Source organism: Symphodus melops (genome assembly GCF_947650265.1).
Source record: "Symphodus melops genome assembly, chromosome: 19".
NCBI classification, from domain to species: Eukaryota; Metazoa; Chordata; class Actinopteri; order Labriformes; family Labridae; genus Symphodus; species Symphodus melops.
The window spans coordinates 13626023-13646539 of NC_136709.1; the positions used below are offsets into that span (position 1 = coordinate 13626023).

Consider the following 20517-nt stretch of genomic DNA (forward strand, 5'->3'; position numbering starts at 1 on the left):
GTTTCACTTATCTCCTTCATACCTCTTTCCCTCGACTCGAACTCGCCTCTCACTGTGACGTTAGCAAATCCTTAATCGGATCAACTTATAAAGAATCATATAATTATCCTGAATCAATAATGTTTAAAAACCCAGAAAATCTTTGACGATATGTTCACATATTTATTTTATATTTGAAGCCTAATATTTTAGGTCTATCGATATAGAAATGTACTCATTGATCAATACTATTCTTTGCAAAACGGTTCAGAGTTGTTTCAGAGCACTAGCAAAATGTTCTTTTTTTTTTTCATATACAGTATTTTTATGTTTTCAAAATGCAAAGACAAGAGAAAATACAAACACACAAGCTCAAATTCATCAAGGCGATGAGCTCAGCATGTGCACAGTGTACATTTTTAAAATCTATCAAAGTTTAGTTTTTGATTTGTGCAGATGTTCCTCTTTGTGCTGGAGAGTTCTACTTTCTCTCATATCGCATGTACAGGGAGAGATTCTTCACACTAACTGGTAGCATTTATAAAGCCGAACATCTGAAAAGAGACTAACCAGCAATGACTGAGCATCTTCCTCTTCACATCTTCCACCAGGCAGGCAAGGAAAGACTTCATCACGGCCAAATACACCGAGAAACGTTTCGCCAGGAAGAAGTGTCCTGACGGGACGTCACGGCTCCACACGTTGTGTGACGCTGTTAAAGCCCGAGACATCTTCTCGCTCATCCAGGTCTACGCTGAGGGAGTGGACCTCATGGAGCCCATACCTCTGGCTAACGGACATGTCAGTACACAAAATATTTAACTCCACGTCTTTCCTTCAGCACGACTTTGGAACTTCATACCAGTGTTTATTCCTCCTGCCGTTTGACTTTTTACTCATAATAATCCGTTCCGTCCTTTGTCCTGCGTCTTGTATTATTTAATAGTACTCGATCTGATGTAATGCAGACGATTCTTGACTGTCTCACAGGAGCAAGGAGAGACGGCTCTTCATCTGGCAGTCAGACTGGTGGATCGAACGTCTCTGCACATCGTCGACTTCCTCACTCAGAACAGGTAAAAACAAGCAGAGGATTCATCATCCAAGTTAGCCGTCACTTACCCAATGCAGTATGACGGAGAAGAGAATATTTAACACCATAAAACACTTATTAGACCATACAACATCACAACTACAGATCATATCTCCTCACCTCCCCCATTAAAGATATTTTATGAGACCTTCTTGATTATTTACACAGATTTGTTCTTCCTACTTTTACAGCCTTTTCTTCATATAATTAATTGTATATTTTTCTCCTTTAGTTTTCGAATGCATAATGAAAATATTGCTTAAATTTCAACACTGTAATATAGATAGACTCTCTTGTACTCTTTTTTTGTCTTTGGTTGGGAGATCTTCAGAGGGGAGTTGGTGAGAGACATGAGAAACACATGTTTCATTTTTTTCCTCCAGTTTCTGGGAAAAGTTGACTCCCTCTTTGTTTTCTGGCAGCTTGAATCTGGATAAGCAGACGGTCAAAGGTAGCACAGCTCTGCACTACTGCTGCCTGACAGACAACAGTGAGTGTCTGAAACTGCTGCTGAGGGGGAAGGCGTCCATAGAGATCGGTAAGAATATGAAGTAGCTGCAAGGATGGCGTGTTCCATGTCCATCTCTTTGTTTTTTTCTTTCTTTTTCTCTATCTTCATTATCCTTTCAAAAGCACTCAACTTAATCTCAAATCAAGCCCCATATAGAATCATTTCAATCAGATATTAAAGACGTTCGTTGTAGTTTTGATTACACTATGTAAATGCTCTGCATAATTCTTCCACCACCATCTCCCACATAAACAAAAACTGTCTCTCTCTCTCACACATACACACACACACACACACACACACTTTGGATCAAGCCTTCCAGATTTGGTTCCCAGAGGTGGATGCTGTGCCAGCAGACCATGGCAACTCTTTCTCACAACACAAATCTTTCCGCTCCGCTCTGACAACACAACAGGCAGATAATGGATCCAGTTAGGAGGAGGACAGAGGGAAACTAGAGAGTTGTTCACTGTGGGAAAGGCTCTAATTACACATTTCTCATGTCACACTGAAGTGGGTGGAAAGAAAATGGGCTGTGTGTTTGTGCTCATGTGGATCCAACAGTGATTATATGTTTGTGTTGTGTTCTCCTCCAGCTAATGAGGCCGGGGAGACACCGCTAGATATCGCTCGGAGGCTTAAACACCTGCAGTGCGAGGAGCTGGTGAGGACACGATGTTTAGTCTATAACTTCCTGGTTGTAATGGCCGTCAGTCATTCATGTTTGTTATGAGTGTGTATTCGTTTGTGTCTGCAGTTGAACCAAGCACTGGCAGGGAAATTCAACGCCCACGTCCACGTTGAATATGAGTGGTGCCTGCAGCACGAAGACTTGGATGAAAGTGATGAAGATCTGGATGAGAAGGTGAAAGAGGCTTCTGTCTGCACAGAGCTAAACAGCTCGTCAAAAAGAAGGAATAATTGAACAAACGACAAGGAAAAATGTTGAAGCGAAAGAAAGAAAAAAAAATCACTTGAAGCAACCTTTGATTTGGTACTTATAGAGAGACAGTTATCCTCCCATTATAAAAGCTTTATATTATTCCTCTTGAATCTGCTTGGAATATAAACTAATCCTTCTGCTTCACATAGCAACTTTGGTTTCTCTCTGAAATGACTGAACTTGTGTGAAACATTTCTTTAAGCTGTATTTTTACCTTTTACCTGCCTGCTTTTTTGTCATATGAAAAACATTTGGCGTCTGGATGAAAAGTACTTTACTAAAACCTCTGATTTGGAGCCTGAGAGACTCCTCCTTAATGTTAAAAACCACACTGAGCTTTTATTGTTATCCTGTGTTTATTTTAGTCAGCATGTGTGGTTTGATATGACCTGGAGTATTGCCTCTGACCAGAAAGAGCTGCAATAGGCAACTTTTTTAAAATGGTTGTCTGAGATATGGCCATCATGTTTTAACAGGGGATTTATTAGATGATTTAAGAGGGATCATTTTTTACACAATTAAAAATGAAAACATGAACCCAAGAAGTTAATAATGACAACTTTTCATGAAATGGTCTTTGTCAGGTGACACATCATCTGATAGAAACAAATAGGAAAATTAAAAAAAGGAAAAATAAATAAATACAAATCAGTTTAAACTATGCACATCTATTGTTTATTTTCAAGTACAAATGTGTTCTACAAGATTTAACTTAAAAAAAATACATTTAAAAGAAACCGTATGAATAAAACAAAGCCAGTAAGGAATAAGACTCAAAACATTGATATGCATCACATACTAAACATACAGTAAACTGAACAGTTCACATGAAGTTACCCAACAAACACTGTACCCTGTTATCGTCCCCTACAGCCCAGCCCTCACCGCAGAGACGAGCGTCCTGTCAGCTGTTACACGCCAAGCACCAACTCCCACCTCCAGGCCGCTCTGGGCTCTGCAGGCCGGGACTCTGTCGGCCTCACCAAGGACAAGCAGCGCACATATATACCCAACCTGGTCAACAACGAGACCTACGGCACCATCCTCAACTCCAACCCGCCTCAGCCCGCCACTACCTCCGCTCCACCCCTGCCCCCAAGGAACCTGGGTAAACACTTGAATTTGAAAATGGAGACAAAAGTGGATAGTTGCTTTTATCAAGAAAAAAAAAGAGTAAATCAAAAACGTATTTATCATCAAGTAGTAAAGCTTCTTCAGATGAAACAATGAGAAATAGTGTATGTTCATCATAATCCTGCTTAACCTGATAACCTCTCAAAACGTCTCTGACCTCTGTAAGTACCACTGGGAAGTGATATTTATAAGATATGCCTGAGGATTTAGCCCTGTTTCAGTGGTTTCCAAGGGCTTTGTGTTAATTACTACACTGCTCTTTGTGACTTCTTGACCTGTTTCAACACCACAGATGTCTCTGGGTACCAGAGCCGAGAAGTCACATTGAAGACAGCTGGAGGAGCAGCTTTTCTAGAAAGTAGTTTAATCTCTTTACGATGTGAATTCAATGTAATCTGGTTGTCTTTAGTGCTGTGAATATTAAATATTAGGTCATCTATACTGTAAGCTCCTTAAATGAAGTTTATGTGCTGCTAAGATTCTTCATCAGGCCCACTGACACGCGACACGTCTCCCACAGTCGCTCTTCAGTAACATAAGTGTTCGTCTGGAGTGCTGCCAGCAGGTGGGGGGGTGGGGGGGGGCACTTTGTCTCACCGCAGCCCCCCAATCCTGACATTCTGCAAATTCCTCCATTCTCCTAATTAACTGTCCCTTTCAGTCCCACTCAAACGAAGAGTGCTTCTAATTTAAAGTGGACTCTGGATGAAGCAAAGTGCAGCTCACCTCTACTGTCTTCTTCTTCCTCTTTCTCAGCCCAGTTATCCGGTCTGGGTGGGATCATTCAGTCGTCAGCACCCAGCAGCTGGAAGCCCAGTACTTTAGATCTGGGCGGCCGACAGAGGTCGTCCTCAGACCCCCCCAACATGCACCCTCCTGTCCCCCCTCTGAGACTCACTTCAACAGGAGGTATGGACCCTACTCCACCCATTCCTTAACTATAACTTACTAAAATGTGAGCCGAGTTTATGTGTAACCTTTTACATTATATCGTATATTTAGTCTAAAACTCGCTAATCCCTGAGTACTCTCTCTCCTCTCCCCTTGCTTCACACCAAACCTTCAGTAAAACTTGCTTATCTGAGACTATGGTAAAGTCCTCCACTGTGTGCTTTTTCATGAACCCGGTTCTGGACTCCATTTAGCCCTGGTTCTGAAGAAGTCTTTTCCCCTGTCACCACAGCCTCCCCTGACTGTCCAGGAGGAAGGCCTATTTCTCTGTTTCCCCTGGATCTAAGAGCATTTTTAAAAAAACTTGATATTAATGGATCTCTATAAATTCCTTCGTCTTTCTCTTCCTCCTCAAATGTTTTTACCTTTTTAAGTACTGCTAGCCCCTCTCTTGGTTCGTCTTGTTACCAAAAAAGCACAGGAGTTTGTTTCAAAGGCCCATAAGCCGGAGCCATCATGATGGAGGTTTTTAATTTAAAAATAGCCCTTCTTTTGTTTCTGCTTCAGAGGATGTTGTTGTTTAGAGTGCAATCAGTAGAATCAAACCCTGGGAATTTTTTAAGACACAAGTCCGGTGTTGTTTTCAATTTGTAATCCAGTTGTGTTACTGTGTCCCAGGTCTTGGTCCTGCTGCTGTGGCCAAGATGGAGTCATTGAGTATCCAGTCCAAGTCCAGCCAGGGGCCGATGGGCTCCAGAGTGGCGCCGCCTAAATCTCCTGCAGGGTAAGAACTACAGCAATCAATGCAACAGCAAATTCTATGTAAACAAAGTAAAAGTCTGCAGTCCTTTTTCAGTGGTGGGTTTGCAGCCTCATTAGCTACACAGGAAAACAATAGATTCATATAATTCAATACATACACACACACACACACACACACACACACACACACACACACACACACACACACACACACACACACAGGGACCTCGCTCACTGCCGCGGAGCTTTGTATCTTGCTGCTTTTTTAACGTGCTCTTTTAAAGATAAATGAGTCTATTTGGTTGTTGCGTAGTCATTTCATTAGCTTCCCGGCTGAAGCTCTGCATCGAACCAGACGAGGGAAACTCTTCTCCACAGTCACCTTTTAGTCAGTTTTCTCTCCCAACGGGCTGCTGGTGCTGTAATAAAACTATAAACAGAGCTGCTGAGAGTTTGCACAGTTCTGTTAGATTCTGGTCTTTGTATGACTGAGAGGAGTTTTTTGTGTTTTTCCTTTTCAGCAACGATAAAAGCTTCAACAGAGGACCTCTCACTCGAACGCAATCAATCGAGAGACCAAGTGAGTAAACGGATGGGACACGTCAAATGTCAGTTCACCTAATCTGTGCGTGTGTATGTGTGTGTGTGTCAACTGTACGGACACACTAATCTGGAAATTCTTTAACTATCTCACCGCTCCTGTTACTTCTGGAAAGTTGTGTTGTCATTATGTGATATAATGTCCCCTTCCTGTTTCAGCTAAGGAAGTGCCAGGTTGCCCCCAGAACTCCATAGGTCAGTCTCAGGCTCCGGCCCCCATGCCAAGGAAAGCCTACCCAGTGAGTCCCCTTCTCTTCCTCTGATTATTCACACGTTGGTGATTGCAAAGTGCTAATTCATTCATTTAGCTGCACTGTAACATGCTGCTGATTTCTCAGGTCGTGGTTTATTCTGTTTGTAGTGAGAAAATCACTTCTTTACACTGCATCTCGACCTGTTGGCTCAGCGTTTCCAGGATCTACTCGTGCTCTCAACTTCCATCCTGTACTCTCGCAGGAATACGAACTTTCCCCCAACTTTTTGAAGCAGCAATATTAGCTCTTTTAAAAAAGGGTTTTAAGTTTAAATAAAGTGATTAATCTTCATCCTTCCTGTCAGCGAGTGTGTGAAATCCTTGTTTCCGTTCTCTGACCTTTTGTGAGTCTGCTGCTGCACCAGCACACATTATCACCAGTCCGTGTTTTTCAAAGTATGTCATCAGTCACACACTTGATGTTCTGTCGTTAGAGCACGGAGTTGATTAGACCTGTGTGTCTCATGTCTCTCAGAAGCAGAGGCCGAAGCGAGTCAAAGCCATTTACAACTGCGTCGCCGACAACCCGGACGAGCTGACCTTCTCCGAGGGCGAGGTGATTGTGGTGGACGGAGAGGAGGACCAGGAGTGGTGGGTCAGTATCTGTCACAACACACAGTCTGTTTTTGAAGTGCGTTTTTTATTTTTTTTTTCTTCAGTCAGATACTCGCATGAATTCTCCAACAAAGCCCACTCAGTCCCCCTTGTGTCCCATATTCCCAGAGTTGATGTCAGAGCTCTAGGTAACCATGGTGGCCAAAGCAGAAAGCCATGATCTCACTCCGGCCGATATTCCCCCTCCTCCTCTTTTTCCGCCTGCTGCTGCTGCTTCCTCCTCCTCCTCCTCCTCCTCCTCCTCCTCCTCCTCTGTGGAGCCCCTTGTGTGAACCTCGACCAGCTGCAGCTTGTTTTCTTGCGAGGCCACCTCTGCAGATACCACCATATTTAGTCAGTGGCTGTTTTTGTGACCCTGCGTGGACTCAGTGCGGACCCTGAAGTCCCCCGAGGTCCTGTCATCCTTCCTCTGTGTCCTTTAGTCAGAATCTTATCATGTCTGTGTGACTAAAATTATCGAAATAAAAACAAAGGGAGGAGGCAAAGTGAAGAAGGGATGAAGTCGGCTGGAGTGACTGTCTCCGTGGTGCCCTTGCTTAAAGTGAAAAGGATGTTTGAGCAAAAAAAAACTGGCCTCTTACGTGTCCAGCTTTAATTTTTCATGTGTAACCTTTGAATATAAAAATATTACAAACACATTCTGTGCAGTGTGTATCCCTGCAGTGGTTCCACTTGAGACAACGTTTATTTCTTCTGTGTCTTTCTTAAACAGCGTTGAACCCAACATGTCTTAGCTCTTTATTTTCAGGTGTAGATGACCTTTAGAAAGACTGAAACGGACTAATAAAATTCTATCTTCTTAATCAGCTCAGGTAATTTAACGACGTGGAATACAATCTTAGTTATTATCCAGATATTAACTGTGATTTAGCTCCTCATAGTCTTCATGTGCTTCGTTAGGTTGTGTTTGGCAGAGACGCTCTTCTGATTCAATTTAGATTCACAAAGTTCACATTTAAGTCTGGTTGAAAGGTATTTAAAAAATCCAAACAGTTCTCTGATTAAATGTTGCACCTTTACATATCAGTTTTACATTTTTGTTTAAAAATTAAGTAAGCATAACTTTTGGAATAATTAACTGTGGTCGACCTATAAGTTGTTATTGTTTCTACTATTTAGACAATTTTTCATTATCATTAACCGCAAATGTAAACAAACTTATTCACAGCAAATGAATCTGAGATTTTAAGAATCCACATTGAATCTTTCAGTCGTGATTAATCAGAAAATCTGTTTGTTTGAGCAAAGTTTTAGTTTCCTGTGGTGTTTGTGCTGTCGCAGTCAGTTTTTCAGTTTTTTTTTTTTTTTTTTTTTTTTAAAACATGTGTTCCCTCTCTCACAGCTGGGCCACATCGAAGGCGATCCAATGAGGCGAGGAGCGTTTCCCGTCACTTTTGTTCACTTCATCGCTGACTGAATGGTTCAGATAAAATCCCCCCCCCCCCCCTCTCTCTCTCCTCCTCCTTGTCTCTGTCCGCGACTGCCAGCAACACGTCCCCCAGTGTGTAATCCATCATCATCCTCACTGGCATCTTCAGCAACGCGTGTTCGAGATACTCTGCTGCAGCGTCACCAACTATTATGGGTGTTAATAGTTGGTGGCAACTGAAGTCCTGGGGTCAATGGTTACAGGGACTGTATGTGGTTTAATGCTTGTTTTAGTGTTTGTGACAAAGACTGTAAGATTAAAAAAAACACATGATTGTAGAAGACCTCTCGCAATTAATGCACTTTCTTTGTCTTAATCCTCGTTACAACATGTGACATGATGAAGGTTTTAGTATTCATTTTGACTGTTTTCCTGCTCAGCAGTGTATTTAACTTAATAACAACTGTAAATGTGAACATAGTCAACATGCCAACAGCCACCTCTGTGCATGAGCGATCTTAAATACCTACCTGCTTTTAGGTGCCACTGTTTAAAGTGTAAAATAGGCGTCCTGTGTGGAGGCTTTCCTAATGGTGCTAAGTTTACCCTGATATATGCTAAAAGCTGCAAGTAGGGAGCACTTTGATCTCTCTCTCTGTGTGTGGAATACACACCGCTCTTGAGAAGGGGGAGGAATGTGAACAAAAATAATGTACAGGTTTATACAGAATGTCAACACTTCACTTCTTCCTCCTGTGCTGTTTAAGAGAAAAAGGATGAAGCCGACTGGAGCGAGTAATTACCTTCATGCCGAGTGTGTCACCTCAGGCTGTCTGCGCCTGTCATCCGCCTTATTAGAGGAGTGGGTGTGTTTGTGTGTGTGTGTGTGTGTGTGCATGTGGCGTCTGCACGGAATAAGCTGAGAATAAAAAAAATAATGAAGTGAGAGAGGAGATGAAATATTATTGTACAGTAAGAATGTGACGAAGAGCTGGAGGTAGCTCTGTTACTTTTTTCTTTAAAACTTCCTCCAGAACACTCGGGCTGTGATGGGCCAGTTGTTGGTTTTTTTTTTCCACTCTGTGCGTCTACCGAGAACATCCTTCATTAACTTCAACATGCTCTATCTGGGGTCCTTTCTGCTACTGTCTGGGGGGGAAAAAAAGAGTGTCTGAAATGTTTTGGAAGAAATATAAATGTTATGAACTTCATTTTGGTTGCAGAGCAACTCTTTGTGTTCATACTGTTGATATTGAGGCATTTAACCTGAAACCTGGAGCCTTCCTTGGATTAGTGAATGATGGCAAGAGAAGTGGTTGTAGCTCATCTGCTCTCTTCATTGTGTTTCAGATGAACTCACTGGAAACAGGACGATTTAAAAAAAAAATGTATTTGTGTAAATATCTGGTTTTGTTTTGTTGATATTTAAATGTTTAAAAAAAAAGAGCTAAGAAGCAGAGTTAACCTGATCATTACATGTGATTTAATGTGCTGTGGTGACAGGCGTCTGTACAGAGGGCCTCGGCTGGACCTTCACGAGAGAGTGTGTGTGTGTGCTGAGAACACAGACGCACTCGCACACATAACTGGGAAAATAACTAATTCATTCTCATTACGTGTCTGTGGATCTCTGCATTAACTCTGTTGTGAAGGAGGGGAAATAAAACTGGAACAATAACATATGAGTCAATACAAGGCATTTGTCCGTTTCTTATTAGCATTAGGAGAATTATCACCCAACTATTTATACCTACTTTGCTTTATTACATGACTAAAAACAAATGACGGTTATGATTCTTTTAAAAGCAAGCATCTGATGACTCAAGAGCTCCCTCTGGTGGGGAGGAATATAAGTGATATGTATTTAACACAATCAGTTGGATTGGATTGGTGAATAGTTGTATTTTTCTGTAAACGTGTTGACGTGTTCAGAACAAATTAAAAAAATGAAATGAAGTAAGAGACTAGAAGAAAGAAAGTTGACACTTTATTCAGTAAAATGTCAAATCAAAAAGCATTTCACTCCTTCAATGTACCAGATCACACTCATTATTTTCCCTGTTGTCACATATTCACAACACACTTCATGTTAAAAAAAAGAGGACAGGACAAAAGAGGCATGGTTATTATTTACAAGATGAACTCAAGTTAGTACTAAGACTGTAAGCAGGATTTTCTTCAGAAATCTCTTAGCGGCATATATCGTGATTCACGTGGTTTCACTTTCAGCAAATCTTATGGATTGAATGCATTAAAACACTACAACATGAACCTATCAGAAAACACTTCAAACTTTCAGTACGACATAAAAACATACGATGAAAGAAATAAAAAACTGTTCTTAAAGGTGAGTAAATGCCACAAATGAAGTCAAGACTGCTCAATCAGATGATTCAATACAGAATAAGCATTATGTATAACGTACCTTTGAATACAAGTTTAAAGTGACTTACTGTACCAATAATGTTTGACCTAAAACACAACAAAACACATGAGGATGTAAAAACTAAAATCTCTGGAGGTTTCCATGACTGCGTCTGTACCTTGTTTATTTCTGCTGATGAATGATGAAAAGACAGCTGTGTGGAAATATGTGATATTCAGTACCATCATTTAAAGCATATTACAATGCTTATTTCCTTAATGTAACCATTTCACTTCTTCCGAACACTTCTTTGTTTTGCTCCTGTCTGTGGAAATGATTCAGACAAATTCACAGTGTTTCTGGAGAACGATGATGAAGGGACATTGATATTGTTAAGGTTCAGATCCTGTTTTTCCCCCTGCTCAGTAATGTGGAAAACTAGCACGACTTCTCCTGCAGCTAATCTCTCCAAAAGAAAAAACTAAGCTAGGAAAAAAAAAAGGAAGTGATTGCACATTTTGTTTGTGCTCATTGTTGAGGGAAGAAATATTGTGGTCTTGTGGTTGTTTTGTCCGTCTTTCTACGGACAAACGTAAGTTCGGGTCCACAGCGCTGGCCTCAGGACTTTTCTGATGTCAGAACACAATCAAAAGAAGCCGACAGCACCTTACAGATGGACTGAGCCTGCTCCTGTTCAGAGAGATGATCATAAAATAAAGAGCATTAAAGGAGAGGGCAGAGCCTTGAACTGTTTCTATTTTCTAAATCGTTCACACTCACTGAGCTGCTGCACTGGTACACCCAGATGCTGCACTCCTCCTGCTCGGAGTCGGTGGTTTTCAAAGCCAGGAGGTTCTTCCCAGCACCCAGTCCGTCATCGTAACACAGCATGCGCACGATCAGGTAGAGAGGGTGGCGATGCAGCACGTCCTAGACAGAGGGACAAAAACAGAGAACTTTATTGTTGACTACTTAGACTCATCATGAAGCACCTGCCATAAACAAACATGCAGCCCAGTGTGATTCAGAAAGGAACAGATGCAAAATAGACCCAAATTACATAAATGAACACAATTCAAAACACTTAACAGTGATGAGCAAAATATGAACACCAATAATGGGCTTTTGTAAAAAGAAAAAAATTAAGACCATGATAAAAAAAACTTGGACTCACATCAAGAAACGACTTCACACAACTACATATTAAAAGCAAGTGACGGCTATTAATGCTGCACTAATGTAATTTCTATTATTTACTTCTTTTTTTAATTTGGTTTCATATTCCATTAGTTTGATTATTTGTCATGTAGTTTATGTATTTCATGTATATTTATATGTTTACCACATGTTTACTTGCATGATTTCATCCTCTGTTAAAAATACGTTTGTTTTTTTCTTGTTTGGATAACACATAGGTAACGTTCTCTGTTTGCAGGATGTCTGTGGTTAAGAAAGATGGATGTGGTTAAAATGTTTTGTACAACAGATTCTGCTCAGCCTGCACCAGTTCAGATGAGATGGCAGAAAATAAGAGAAAAACTATTGAAATATCTTAGTCAGCAGCTTTGTCAAAAATATAAAGTGGTGTTTAAATCACAAGCGGGCTCTTCTGACTGTTTTGATGAAACAGCCACACTGCGCAGTTGAATCAATAACCGTTTTATCTGAAGTACATCACTTCTACTCACACACTGGTCCAGAGAGGCCACTTTGACTCCGTACTTCGACACTCCCAGAATCATCTCCTCGTCTCTGGGAACAAAGGGCAGCTTTCCATCTTGCTGTGAAAAAAACAAAAATAGAACAAAAACAAATATTTACAGCATCTTCTTTTCTTTGGTATCATAAATGGAAGATGTGATGAAAATCTTTGTGAGCCTGAAGTTCCTGAAAAAGAAATGGTTAGTACCTGAAGCTCGTCCCTATCTTTCTCACCTGAGCTGCATCGATGTAGTTGATGAGGTCCAGCGGTTCCTGCAGGGATCGGCTCATGTCAAACTTTAACTTCTCAATGGCTCCAACATATTTGACTCGGAACTCAGCGCATGTTTCAGAGGTGCTGATACCTATCGAGGGAATATATCGAAGTAATCAGATGGAACAGAAAATAGTTAATTTATACTTTATATTTGTTGCTGAATGTTTAATCACTCTGGAAGTTCCATCATAGATCCATCTTAGATATAAAAAAGGGACAAAAAGAAAGGAGGGAGATGTGAAGAAGAAGACGAGCTTCTGACCTGAGCTCTTGGTGGAGTCTGTGTCAAGGCTGGCGACGGTGCTGGATCTGGAGAGCCCCCCCAAACTGGAATCCACCGACTACACAGAGTCAGTGACGAGACATTTTTTTGGTTAGACTTAATCATCTAGAAAGTGTCTCTGTGACAACATGTGTGGCTGTGTGTGTGTGTGTGTGTGTTTGTGTATTGTTGTACTTTGCTTTTGGTGCTGATCTCACTGCTTTGTGAGCTGCTACTGCTGTGGCGCTTTTTGACTTTCCGGAACATCCTTCACCATGACGACTGCATCCAGCCCGCCAGCCTAAACACACAGCGAAATCACAGACCACATTGATAGACACACACATGACAGGCCATCCTACAATTCAACTGATGATGATGAACAACTGAATGTAAAGCATGGGGTCTGAATTAAAAGAAAAAAACAAACTTGAAGCTTAATAACCCTTTAATAATTCTTTAGATAGCAATGTGGATTAGTAAGTTAACTAAGTTATTATTTAGGATGACTTATATCCTCTGAGAGTGTATCTGAGAACAAACAAGTCACACAACCATCATGAGAAACTAATCCAAAATACAACAAGAACTGATCAAATAAAAGTAGTAGTTAGCAGGAATTAAACAAACTCCAGTAGTCCTAATGAAATTCATGGTGTCAGGCACTAATCCTTCAAAAAATGAAAACTCAACATGTTACCTATGATATCAGAACAATATATTGCAGACCTGTTCTCCTTCCATTAATAAAAATGAAAATAAATTGAGCACAAACAGAAGAAAGAAAGGTTTTTCTTTCACTTTCAATTGGCCATATATCCTTTATTTTTTTGGTGTGTAGGATGACCTAATGCTGAAAAGAATAGTTGATTGTAATGCTGCCAATTGTGGAGGCTGTAATTTGTGGGGGAAAAAGCACCTGTAGCTGTAACAACATCTTCTACCTCCATGATATCAGAGCACTGAATTATTGAAGGTCTTCATAGAGTGGAAGCAGCGTACGAAAAATAAAACAACAGGAAACACCAGGATCAACAGGTTACATGTGATTTAAAGTCATGCTTATCTAGCTGACCGACATGGCCAGCAGAAAACGATCCCGCTATTTAACTATTTAACTGAAATTAAAAATTAAATCTCATAAACTATTCCAACTTAAATATCCCACAACACTTTTATTTTGGTACTGTGGACTTCCGCCGCCTATTTTGAATAAACCTAATGTATGTAATAAAGAGTAAGAGTACAACACAAGTACCTTTAAGTACAGTGATCGTCTCACTGTTAGTTGTCCTCAAAGTAGCTTTCTGTTTACCTCCACTTTGACTCTTTAGCAGCCTACACCCATCAGGACTTAAAGGGGTCGCGACCAGAACTAACTACAGCTGGATCAGAGTCCAGAACCCTGAACAGAGTAAATGTAGTTTTTTTTACGTACAGAAATTAAAAAGTCTATATATGTATTCATGGATATTCTATCCCATGTGACATTTTAATGTTATGTTTTTTTTTTAATTCGTGTAAATTTAGTCTGTTGCGGAACCTTTGTCAACGACACTATTTTGGAGCAACACCGGAAGTGTGACACTCCGAGAAAGCCACGCCCCCTTTCATTCATTTTACAAACAGCTATGAGAGGCATCATTTTATTATATTAACAACAAAACTCAGTAACGCACATGGCTACAAAACGCAAAGTCGAGGTGATTGTCCCCGCAGAGGAAAGCGACCAGCTGCTCATCCGCCCGCTGTGAGTTCATTTGATGTTTATGAAATTAAAAAAAAGGTCAATATGACATTTTGCATGACAATAATGTGACGATCAGCTGAAATGCGTGTTTCCCTTGTTATAACAGTGGTGCTGGTCAGGAGGTGGGGAGGTCATGCATCATCCTGGAGTTCAAAGGAAGGAAAATCATGGTAAACAGAATATTAAATAAAAAATAAATAAAATTCAGATTAAAAGAAACCTAGCAATAGCCCATATTCAACTTACAAATTACACAGCAGAAATGCTTATTGCATGTTTTCTTTTACAAGAGAATAATATGTAGTTCATAAGTGTAGTCTGCTTTGATAATAAAATGTGATTTATCTTCTACAAAGTTTGTTTGTGTTCTGTGTTGAATGTATGCACCAGGCACTTCTTGGAAAAGTAGTATTGATAGTAAGTAAATATTTTTGAATAAATAAACATTTGTGTATTTCAGCTGGACTGTGGTATCCACCCTGGCTTGGAGGGAATGGATGCTCTTCCTTACATAGACTTGATCGATCCAGCAGAAATAGACCTGCTGCTCATCAGTCAGTAAGTCTGTCCTCCTCACCTGGATGGTCTACATTTGACGTTTTGGAAATCCTTAAAAAGTTATGCCCTTCCACTTGATCTCTTTTGATTATATTCTTAATAATAGCGATATGTCTTTTGTTGTTGTTGTCAGTTTTCACTTGGATCACTGTGGAGCTCTGCCCTGGTTCCTCCAGAAGACCAGCTTTAAAGGTAGGACCTTCATGACCCACGCGACGAAGGCCATCTACCGCTGGCTGCTGTCAGACTACGTCAAAGTCAGGTAGGTGCAGGAGTAGTAAACACGATCAGACATTCTTCAAAATAAGAATTCTTCTTCCTAAAAGGAATATTTTTCCTGCAGCAACATTTCTGCGGATGACATGCTGTACACTGAGACCGACCTGGAGGAGAGCATGGACAAGATCGAGACCATCAACTTTCACGAGGTCAAGGAGGTCGCTGGGATCAAGTTCTGGTGTTACCATGCCGGTCATGTGCTGGGAGCTGCCATGTTCATGATAGAGATAGCTGGAGTCAAGGTAAGAAAACCTGTTTTTGTTAATGGATCACATTTTTTTCTAAGAAAATGCACTTGATGCAAAAAAAACCCCCAAAAACTAACCACTTCTGTTTTTCTCCTCCTAAGCTGCTGTACACTGGAGACTTTTCCCGACAAGAAGACAGGCATCTGATGGCAGCTGAGATCCCCAGTGTCAAACCTGATATCTTAATCATAGTAAGCAAATATATAATTCACTTTTCTCCTCCTTTGAATGGCTTTTTAGGTTATTAGAAAAACGGATTATCTTTATCGTTTCATGCAGGAGTCGACTTACGGCACCCACATCCATGAGAAGAGGGAGGAGCGAGAAGCTCGGTTCTGTAACACCGTCCATGACATCGTCAACAGAGAAGGCCGCTGTTTGATCCCTGTGTTCGCTTTGGGACGAGCCCAGGAGCTGCTGCTCATCCTGGGTAAGAAGTCGTGTGTCCCACACAGGACCTCACCTCGAATTAGGCCATTTCTCCCTGATAAAAAAATACAAAGCAAAATGTAATTTCATCCCAATTATATAGCAACTCAATGAAAATACAGTTAGACTTAAAGACTAATCCTCTCATTTGTATCTATCGTGCTATTACTGGTTTTTGTTGTTTCCATTTTTATGTTGCTATTTTATGTAATTTTTAATTGTTGTAATTACATTTACTATTTTGATTTTTTGCTTCTATCTAATCCTGATTTTCTTGCACATTTGGCTGCATCTCTGCGTGAAAGGTGTGATAGAAATGCATTAGTTGTTATAACGTTTGTTATTATTATGAATCAGAGGTGTATTTAAGGTCGTGTGTTGTATTCTGGTGCAGATGAGTACTGGCAGAATCACCCAGAGCTCCATGACATCCCCATCTACTACGCCTCATCCCTGGCCAAGAAGTGCATGGCCGTGTATCAGACCTACGTCAACGCGATGAACGACAAGATCCGCAAAGCAATCAACATCAACAACCCGTTTGTCTTCAAGCACATCAGCAACCTGAAGGTATGGAGTGTCACAGCGTGAGAGATATCTGCCCCGTGGTTTTTAAAAAAGCTGATGGCTATATCTGAAAATGACTGCGGGTCCTTCCAGAGCATGGATCACTTCGATGACATCGGTCCCAGCGTGGTGATGGCGTCTCCGGGTATGATGCAGAGCGGACTCTCCAGAGAGCTCTTTGAGAGCTGGTGCACCGATAAGAGGAACGGAGTCATCATTGCTGGATACTGCGTGGAGGGCACACTGGCCAAGGTCAGAGCATAGGGGAAAATTGTGGAAGTGCATTTTAAAAGAAGACATGTTTTTTTTTTTTTTTTCATGTCGAGCCATTTCTGGCTACTTTAGCTCAAATCAGAAGTATCTATTATAGAAGTGTTTTGTTTTTTTTTGTTTTTTTTTAAATAACAGCATATCATGTCGGAACCAGAGGAGATCACAACCATGTCTGGACAGAAGCTGCAGCTGAAGATGTCCGTGGACTACATCTCCTTCTCTGCCCACACAGACTACCAGCAGACCAGCGAGTTCATCAGGGCGCTCAAACCACCTCATGTGGTGCGTAACACAAACGATGACACCGGTGCCATTAATACAGGTTTTTAATATTCAGCTGTCTGTACTACCCTTCAGTTTTATCAGTTATAAATCTCCCACACTCGACTGTGTGTGCTTCCTCCAGATCCTGGTCCACGGGGAGCAGAATGAGATGGCCCGACTGAAGGCGGCGCTGATCAGGGAGTACGAAGACAACGATCAGGTTCACATCGAAGTCCACAACCCTCGAAACACAGAGGCTGTCACCCTCAACTTCAGAGGAGAGAAACTGGCCAAGGTTCACTTACCACTTTGTCCTTTCTATGAACATATTGTAACGTCAGATGTGTATGAACTGAAGGCACGGTGGGCTCTCCCTGGGTTCATAACGCTAACTTGTGCTGACTGCACATATTAGAGGACGATAGGAGAAACAAGTCTAGAGACTGCGTGCGTTTCCTGATCACTTCTCGTCCTCTCAGGTGATGGGCTCTCTGGCTGATAAGAAGTGTGCACAGGGACAGAGAGTTTCAGGCATACTTGTGAAGAAGAACTTCAACTACCACATCCTCAATCCTTCAGACCTTTCGAGTGAGTGTCACACATGCTCCAATACCCTTTTTTCTTTGCTTTCATTACATGGTAATTTAGCTGAAATCCGCTTTCTTTTCCACTCTGACACTAGTTGCTAGTGGTAGCCAGTTAAAATGTATAATTCCTGTAAAGGATGCTGTTAAGGAGAAGAAAAATGAATAAACTTTTATGTGAGCCCATAAAGGAAATTGATTGGTGCCTCAGGATACCATGTTAGCCTTATCAGAGGCATTCTAGCTACTGGTTGGAACAATTTATTAAATATTAATTGGATCTACTTTGAGGACTACTTGCGAGTCTGTTGTCAAACTCAAGAAGATCCGTTCATCTGCGGTTCCGGGTGAGGAAGACGTAATTTGTACTATTTCCTTCGGACACCATTAACAGCAGTATATGTTTGACTGCACACTGATAGAAGTAAGAGAGGAGGAAGGAAGTAATAAGTCAAGCCAAAGTGACCTGATGTGTGTTTTTGCAGCTTACACAGAGCTGGCCATGAGCACTGTCAAACAGTCCCAGGCAATCCCGTTCACTGGACCTTACTCACTGCTCGTCTGCCACCTGAGAAACCTCACAGGTACGAGCTCCATACTCATGTTTGTGTGGAAAACAGTTTGACACGTGTGCACAATCATTTTATTTTATTCTTCAAGTACACTTTTTAATCTGATTTGCGTCCTACACCGTGCTGACTGTGGTGGTCTGTTCTCTTGTCTCAGGTGATGTGGAAGAGATGGATGAAACCGAGAAGAACACTTTGAAGATCTTTAAAAACATCACTCTGATCCACGAGGTCGGCATGGTGATGCTGGAGGTGAGCGGTCGAGGCCACTTCGATTAGCCGTGCTCATGATAGCGCGAGCGACCTCTTCACAATTAGGTCTTTACTCTGCGTCTCCTGTTTTAGTGGATAGCGAACCCTCTGAATGACATGTATGCTGATGCCGTCACTACTGTAGTGCTGGAGGTCCAGTCCAACCCAAAGGCTCAGAAAGGTCAGTTTGTCGGTTATCACGTCTGTGTTGTGTGTTTTCAGTTTTTACCTTTAAAAAGCATCAAACAAATAAATCATGCTTCACTGAACTCAGCTACTTACAATAAGAGCAATGCCTTGTGTCTCATTATTGTCATGGTGTTTGTATTTATCATGCCCTGTATCCCGAGGGACGACGTTTTTGATTTCCTACCCGTCAATTCCTCCTATTTATGTGAAAACAACGCAAGTAACGGCTGGAGGGGATTTCTTTCTTTTCTTAATTTAGGCTGGTCCGAATTTGGTCACTTTGATATCTAAAAAAAACAACAACAAAAAACTGTGTAGGGATAAATATAAAGAATTCATACACAAATTACGATATCACAAAAATGTAGATCTGACATTTGTGTATCCAAAAAGACAAATGTGAACAACATTAAGAAATCATATAGTCCCAGAAAAAACTTTTTTATAGGCCAAAATTACTGTCCCATTCTTTAGAAGAGGATATTTCACCCTCAGGTTCCACACGTCAACATTTAAATTCACCAGATTAGGTGACTTAGGCATTAACACAAAGTCTCAGAAAACCCCATGACATCTCTGCTTTTCTGTTCCTCCTCTGAATGATAATGGTGTAATGTCTCGTGTGTTTTTTTTGGCCTGCTTCACCTTGGTTTGTTTTAAGGTTAACGTGTGTCTTTCCAACAGTTATGGAGACCCAGAGTGCCATCATGGACATGGACGTCTTCCAAACGCGATTAGGAGTCATGTTGCAGTGAGTGACACACTTCATACCACATTGTTTAATAACTGTATATAAGTGGACAAGTATATGATAGGTATACCGTAATATCAAATTTCAGTAGCAATAAAAAGTTCCTCATTAATCTTGAGTTATTATAACATATCTCGGTTCTCTGTTCGTCTTTAGGGACATGTTTGGAGAGGAGTTTGTGGATTTCAGTGACGGTCAAAACATATCTCTGACAGTAGACGGAAAGACAGTTATTGTTTGCTTGGAGACGAGGGTGAGAAGCCTCCAACATGTCACGTGAACTCAATTTATTCATTGCAGAATGTTTTTGTAGTGTTTCTCACTGACTTTCTTGCCCGTGAATAGTCGGTGTGCTACGAGGATGAGAGCACGGAGGACGACTCCCTGAGGGAGATGGTGGAGCTGGCGGTGCAGCGGCTCTATGACGCACTAAACCCGGTCATCTGAGGGCTGAGTCAGGACTGCGGACGTGAGAGGAACAAAGTGACTCGAGTTCAGACGCGACAGGTGTACGTGCAAAGAATTCTGTGGGGTTTATCAAGCTGGAGGTATTTGTGTGCTAAAAACTAAACAACATACGTCCCCACCAGTCACAGAAGATGTCTCATCCCAGCTACATTTGACTACAGTTTGGACGATGCTTTTGATATTTTTAACATTATTTAGGCTCTTGCCTCTTATCCGTCTGGTCGGCATAATTGACGGCCGCAATAGCCAATCACTGTCCAAGATGTCTTGCTTTTAAAGTGTTGGCCTTCTTTTTATAACTCACTGAACATTAAGGAGGAAGAACAAAGCTGTGAAGATAAGGATTCTTAAAAAAAAAAAAGTTTGTTTTGTCATACCTGCACTTTCTTTGAATTATGTTATGTTTACTATTTATAGCTAGATGCACGACAGCTTCTGTTTTACCTGTTTGTGACTGATTTGCACTGATATGACAAATGTGTTTGTTAAACGTTTAACTGTGATGTGAAATGCACTTAATGTTTGTGTTATCATATGTTTGAATAATACTTTTACAAAACATTTCGTCTTTGGGTCTGAGT

At 41.1% G+C, this 20517-nt stretch overlaps 3 protein-coding genes across 4 annotated transcripts in view; 2 read left to right on the forward strand and 1 right to left on the reverse strand.

Moving 5' to 3' along the window:
- Positions 1–9306, forward strand: part of asap2a (ArfGAP with SH3 domain, ankyrin repeat and PH domain 2a) — a 50692-nt gene extending 41386 nt beyond the window's left edge. Inside the window, exons 17-28 of one of the 2 annotated variants that reach the window (XM_079370236.1) lie at positions 591–780; positions 970–1055; positions 1495–1610; positions 2180–2247; positions 2341–2448; positions 3400–3634; positions 4417–4569; positions 5230–5335; positions 5835–5893; positions 6073–6152; positions 6642–6761; positions 8124–9306. In XM_079370236.1, the coding sequence (XP_079226362.1) occupies positions 591–780; positions 970–1055; positions 1495–1610; positions 2180–2247; positions 2341–2448; positions 3400–3634; positions 4417–4569; positions 5230–5335; positions 5835–5893; positions 6073–6152; positions 6642–6761; positions 8124–8198 (1396 nt within the window). In that variant the 3' untranslated portion in view covers positions 8199–9306. The remainder of the gene's footprint in view (positions 1–590; positions 781–969; positions 1056–1494; positions 1611–2179; positions 2248–2340; positions 2449–3399; positions 3635–4416; positions 4570–5229; positions 5336–5834; positions 5894–6072; positions 6153–6641; positions 6762–8123) is intronic. The other variant, XM_079370237.1, reaches the window with a different exon arrangement.
- An 812-nt stretch (positions 9307–10118) lies between these two features.
- itgb1bp1 (integrin beta 1 binding protein 1) lies at positions 10119–14120 on the reverse strand. Its single transcript, XM_079370550.1, has 7 exons — positions 14014–14120; positions 12951–13056; positions 12756–12834; positions 12451–12581; positions 12204–12296; positions 11296–11445; positions 10119–11205 (listed from the first exon to the last, which is right to left on the reverse strand). Exons 2-7 carry the CDS (start codon positions 13020–13022, stop codon positions 11134–11136), a joined length of 597 nt encoding a protein of 198 aa, XP_079226676.1. The 5' UTR covers positions 13023–13056; positions 14014–14120; the 3' UTR covers positions 10119–11133.
- A 239-nt stretch (positions 14121–14359) lies between these two features.
- On the forward strand, positions 14360–20496 carry LOC306840956 (cleavage and polyadenylation specificity factor subunit 3). Its single transcript, XM_079370546.1, has 18 exons — positions 14360–14505; positions 14612–14675; positions 14966–15063; positions 15197–15325; positions 15407–15584; positions 15692–15781; positions 15870–16020; positions 16414–16589; positions 16680–16838; positions 16995–17141; positions 17266–17418; positions 17603–17711; positions 18193–18291; positions 18434–18528; positions 18622–18709; positions 19402–19468; positions 19625–19721; positions 19814–20496. The coding sequence occupies exons 1-18, from the start codon at positions 14435–14437 to the stop codon at positions 19913–19915; spliced, it is 2073 nt and encodes a 690-aa protein (XP_079226672.1). The 5' UTR covers positions 14360–14434; the 3' UTR covers positions 19916–20496.
- Positions 20497–20517: the final 21 nt, after the last annotated feature.

Excerpts from the sequence above, each read along its gene's own strand:
- LOC306840956 (XM_079370546.1), top strand. The coding sequence starts at position 14,435 with ATGGCTACAAAACGCAAAGTCGAGGTGATTGTCCCCGCAGAGGAAAGC. Across the intron at positions 14,676-14,965 it reads TCAAAGGAAGGAAAATCATG|CTGGACTGTGGTATCCACCC; the intron begins GTAAACAGAATA and ends TGTGTATTTCAG. Across the intron at positions 16,021-16,413 it reads GGAGCTGCTGCTCATCCTGG|ATGAGTACTGGCAGAATCAC; the intron begins GTAAGAAGTCGT and ends ATTCTGGTGCAG.
- itgb1bp1 (XM_079370550.1), bottom strand. The coding sequence starts at position 13,022 with ATGTTCCGGAAAGTCAAAAAGCGCCACAGCAGTAGCAGCTCACAAAGC. Across the intron at positions 12,835-12,950 it reads AGATCAGCACCAAAAGCAAA|TCGGTGGATTCCAGTTTGGG; the intron begins GTACAACAATAC and ends GACTCTGTGTAG. Across the intron at positions 12,582-12,755 it reads AGACTCCACCAAGAGCTCAG|GTATCAGCACCTCTGAAACA; the intron begins GTCAGAAGCTCG and ends TTCCCTCGATAG.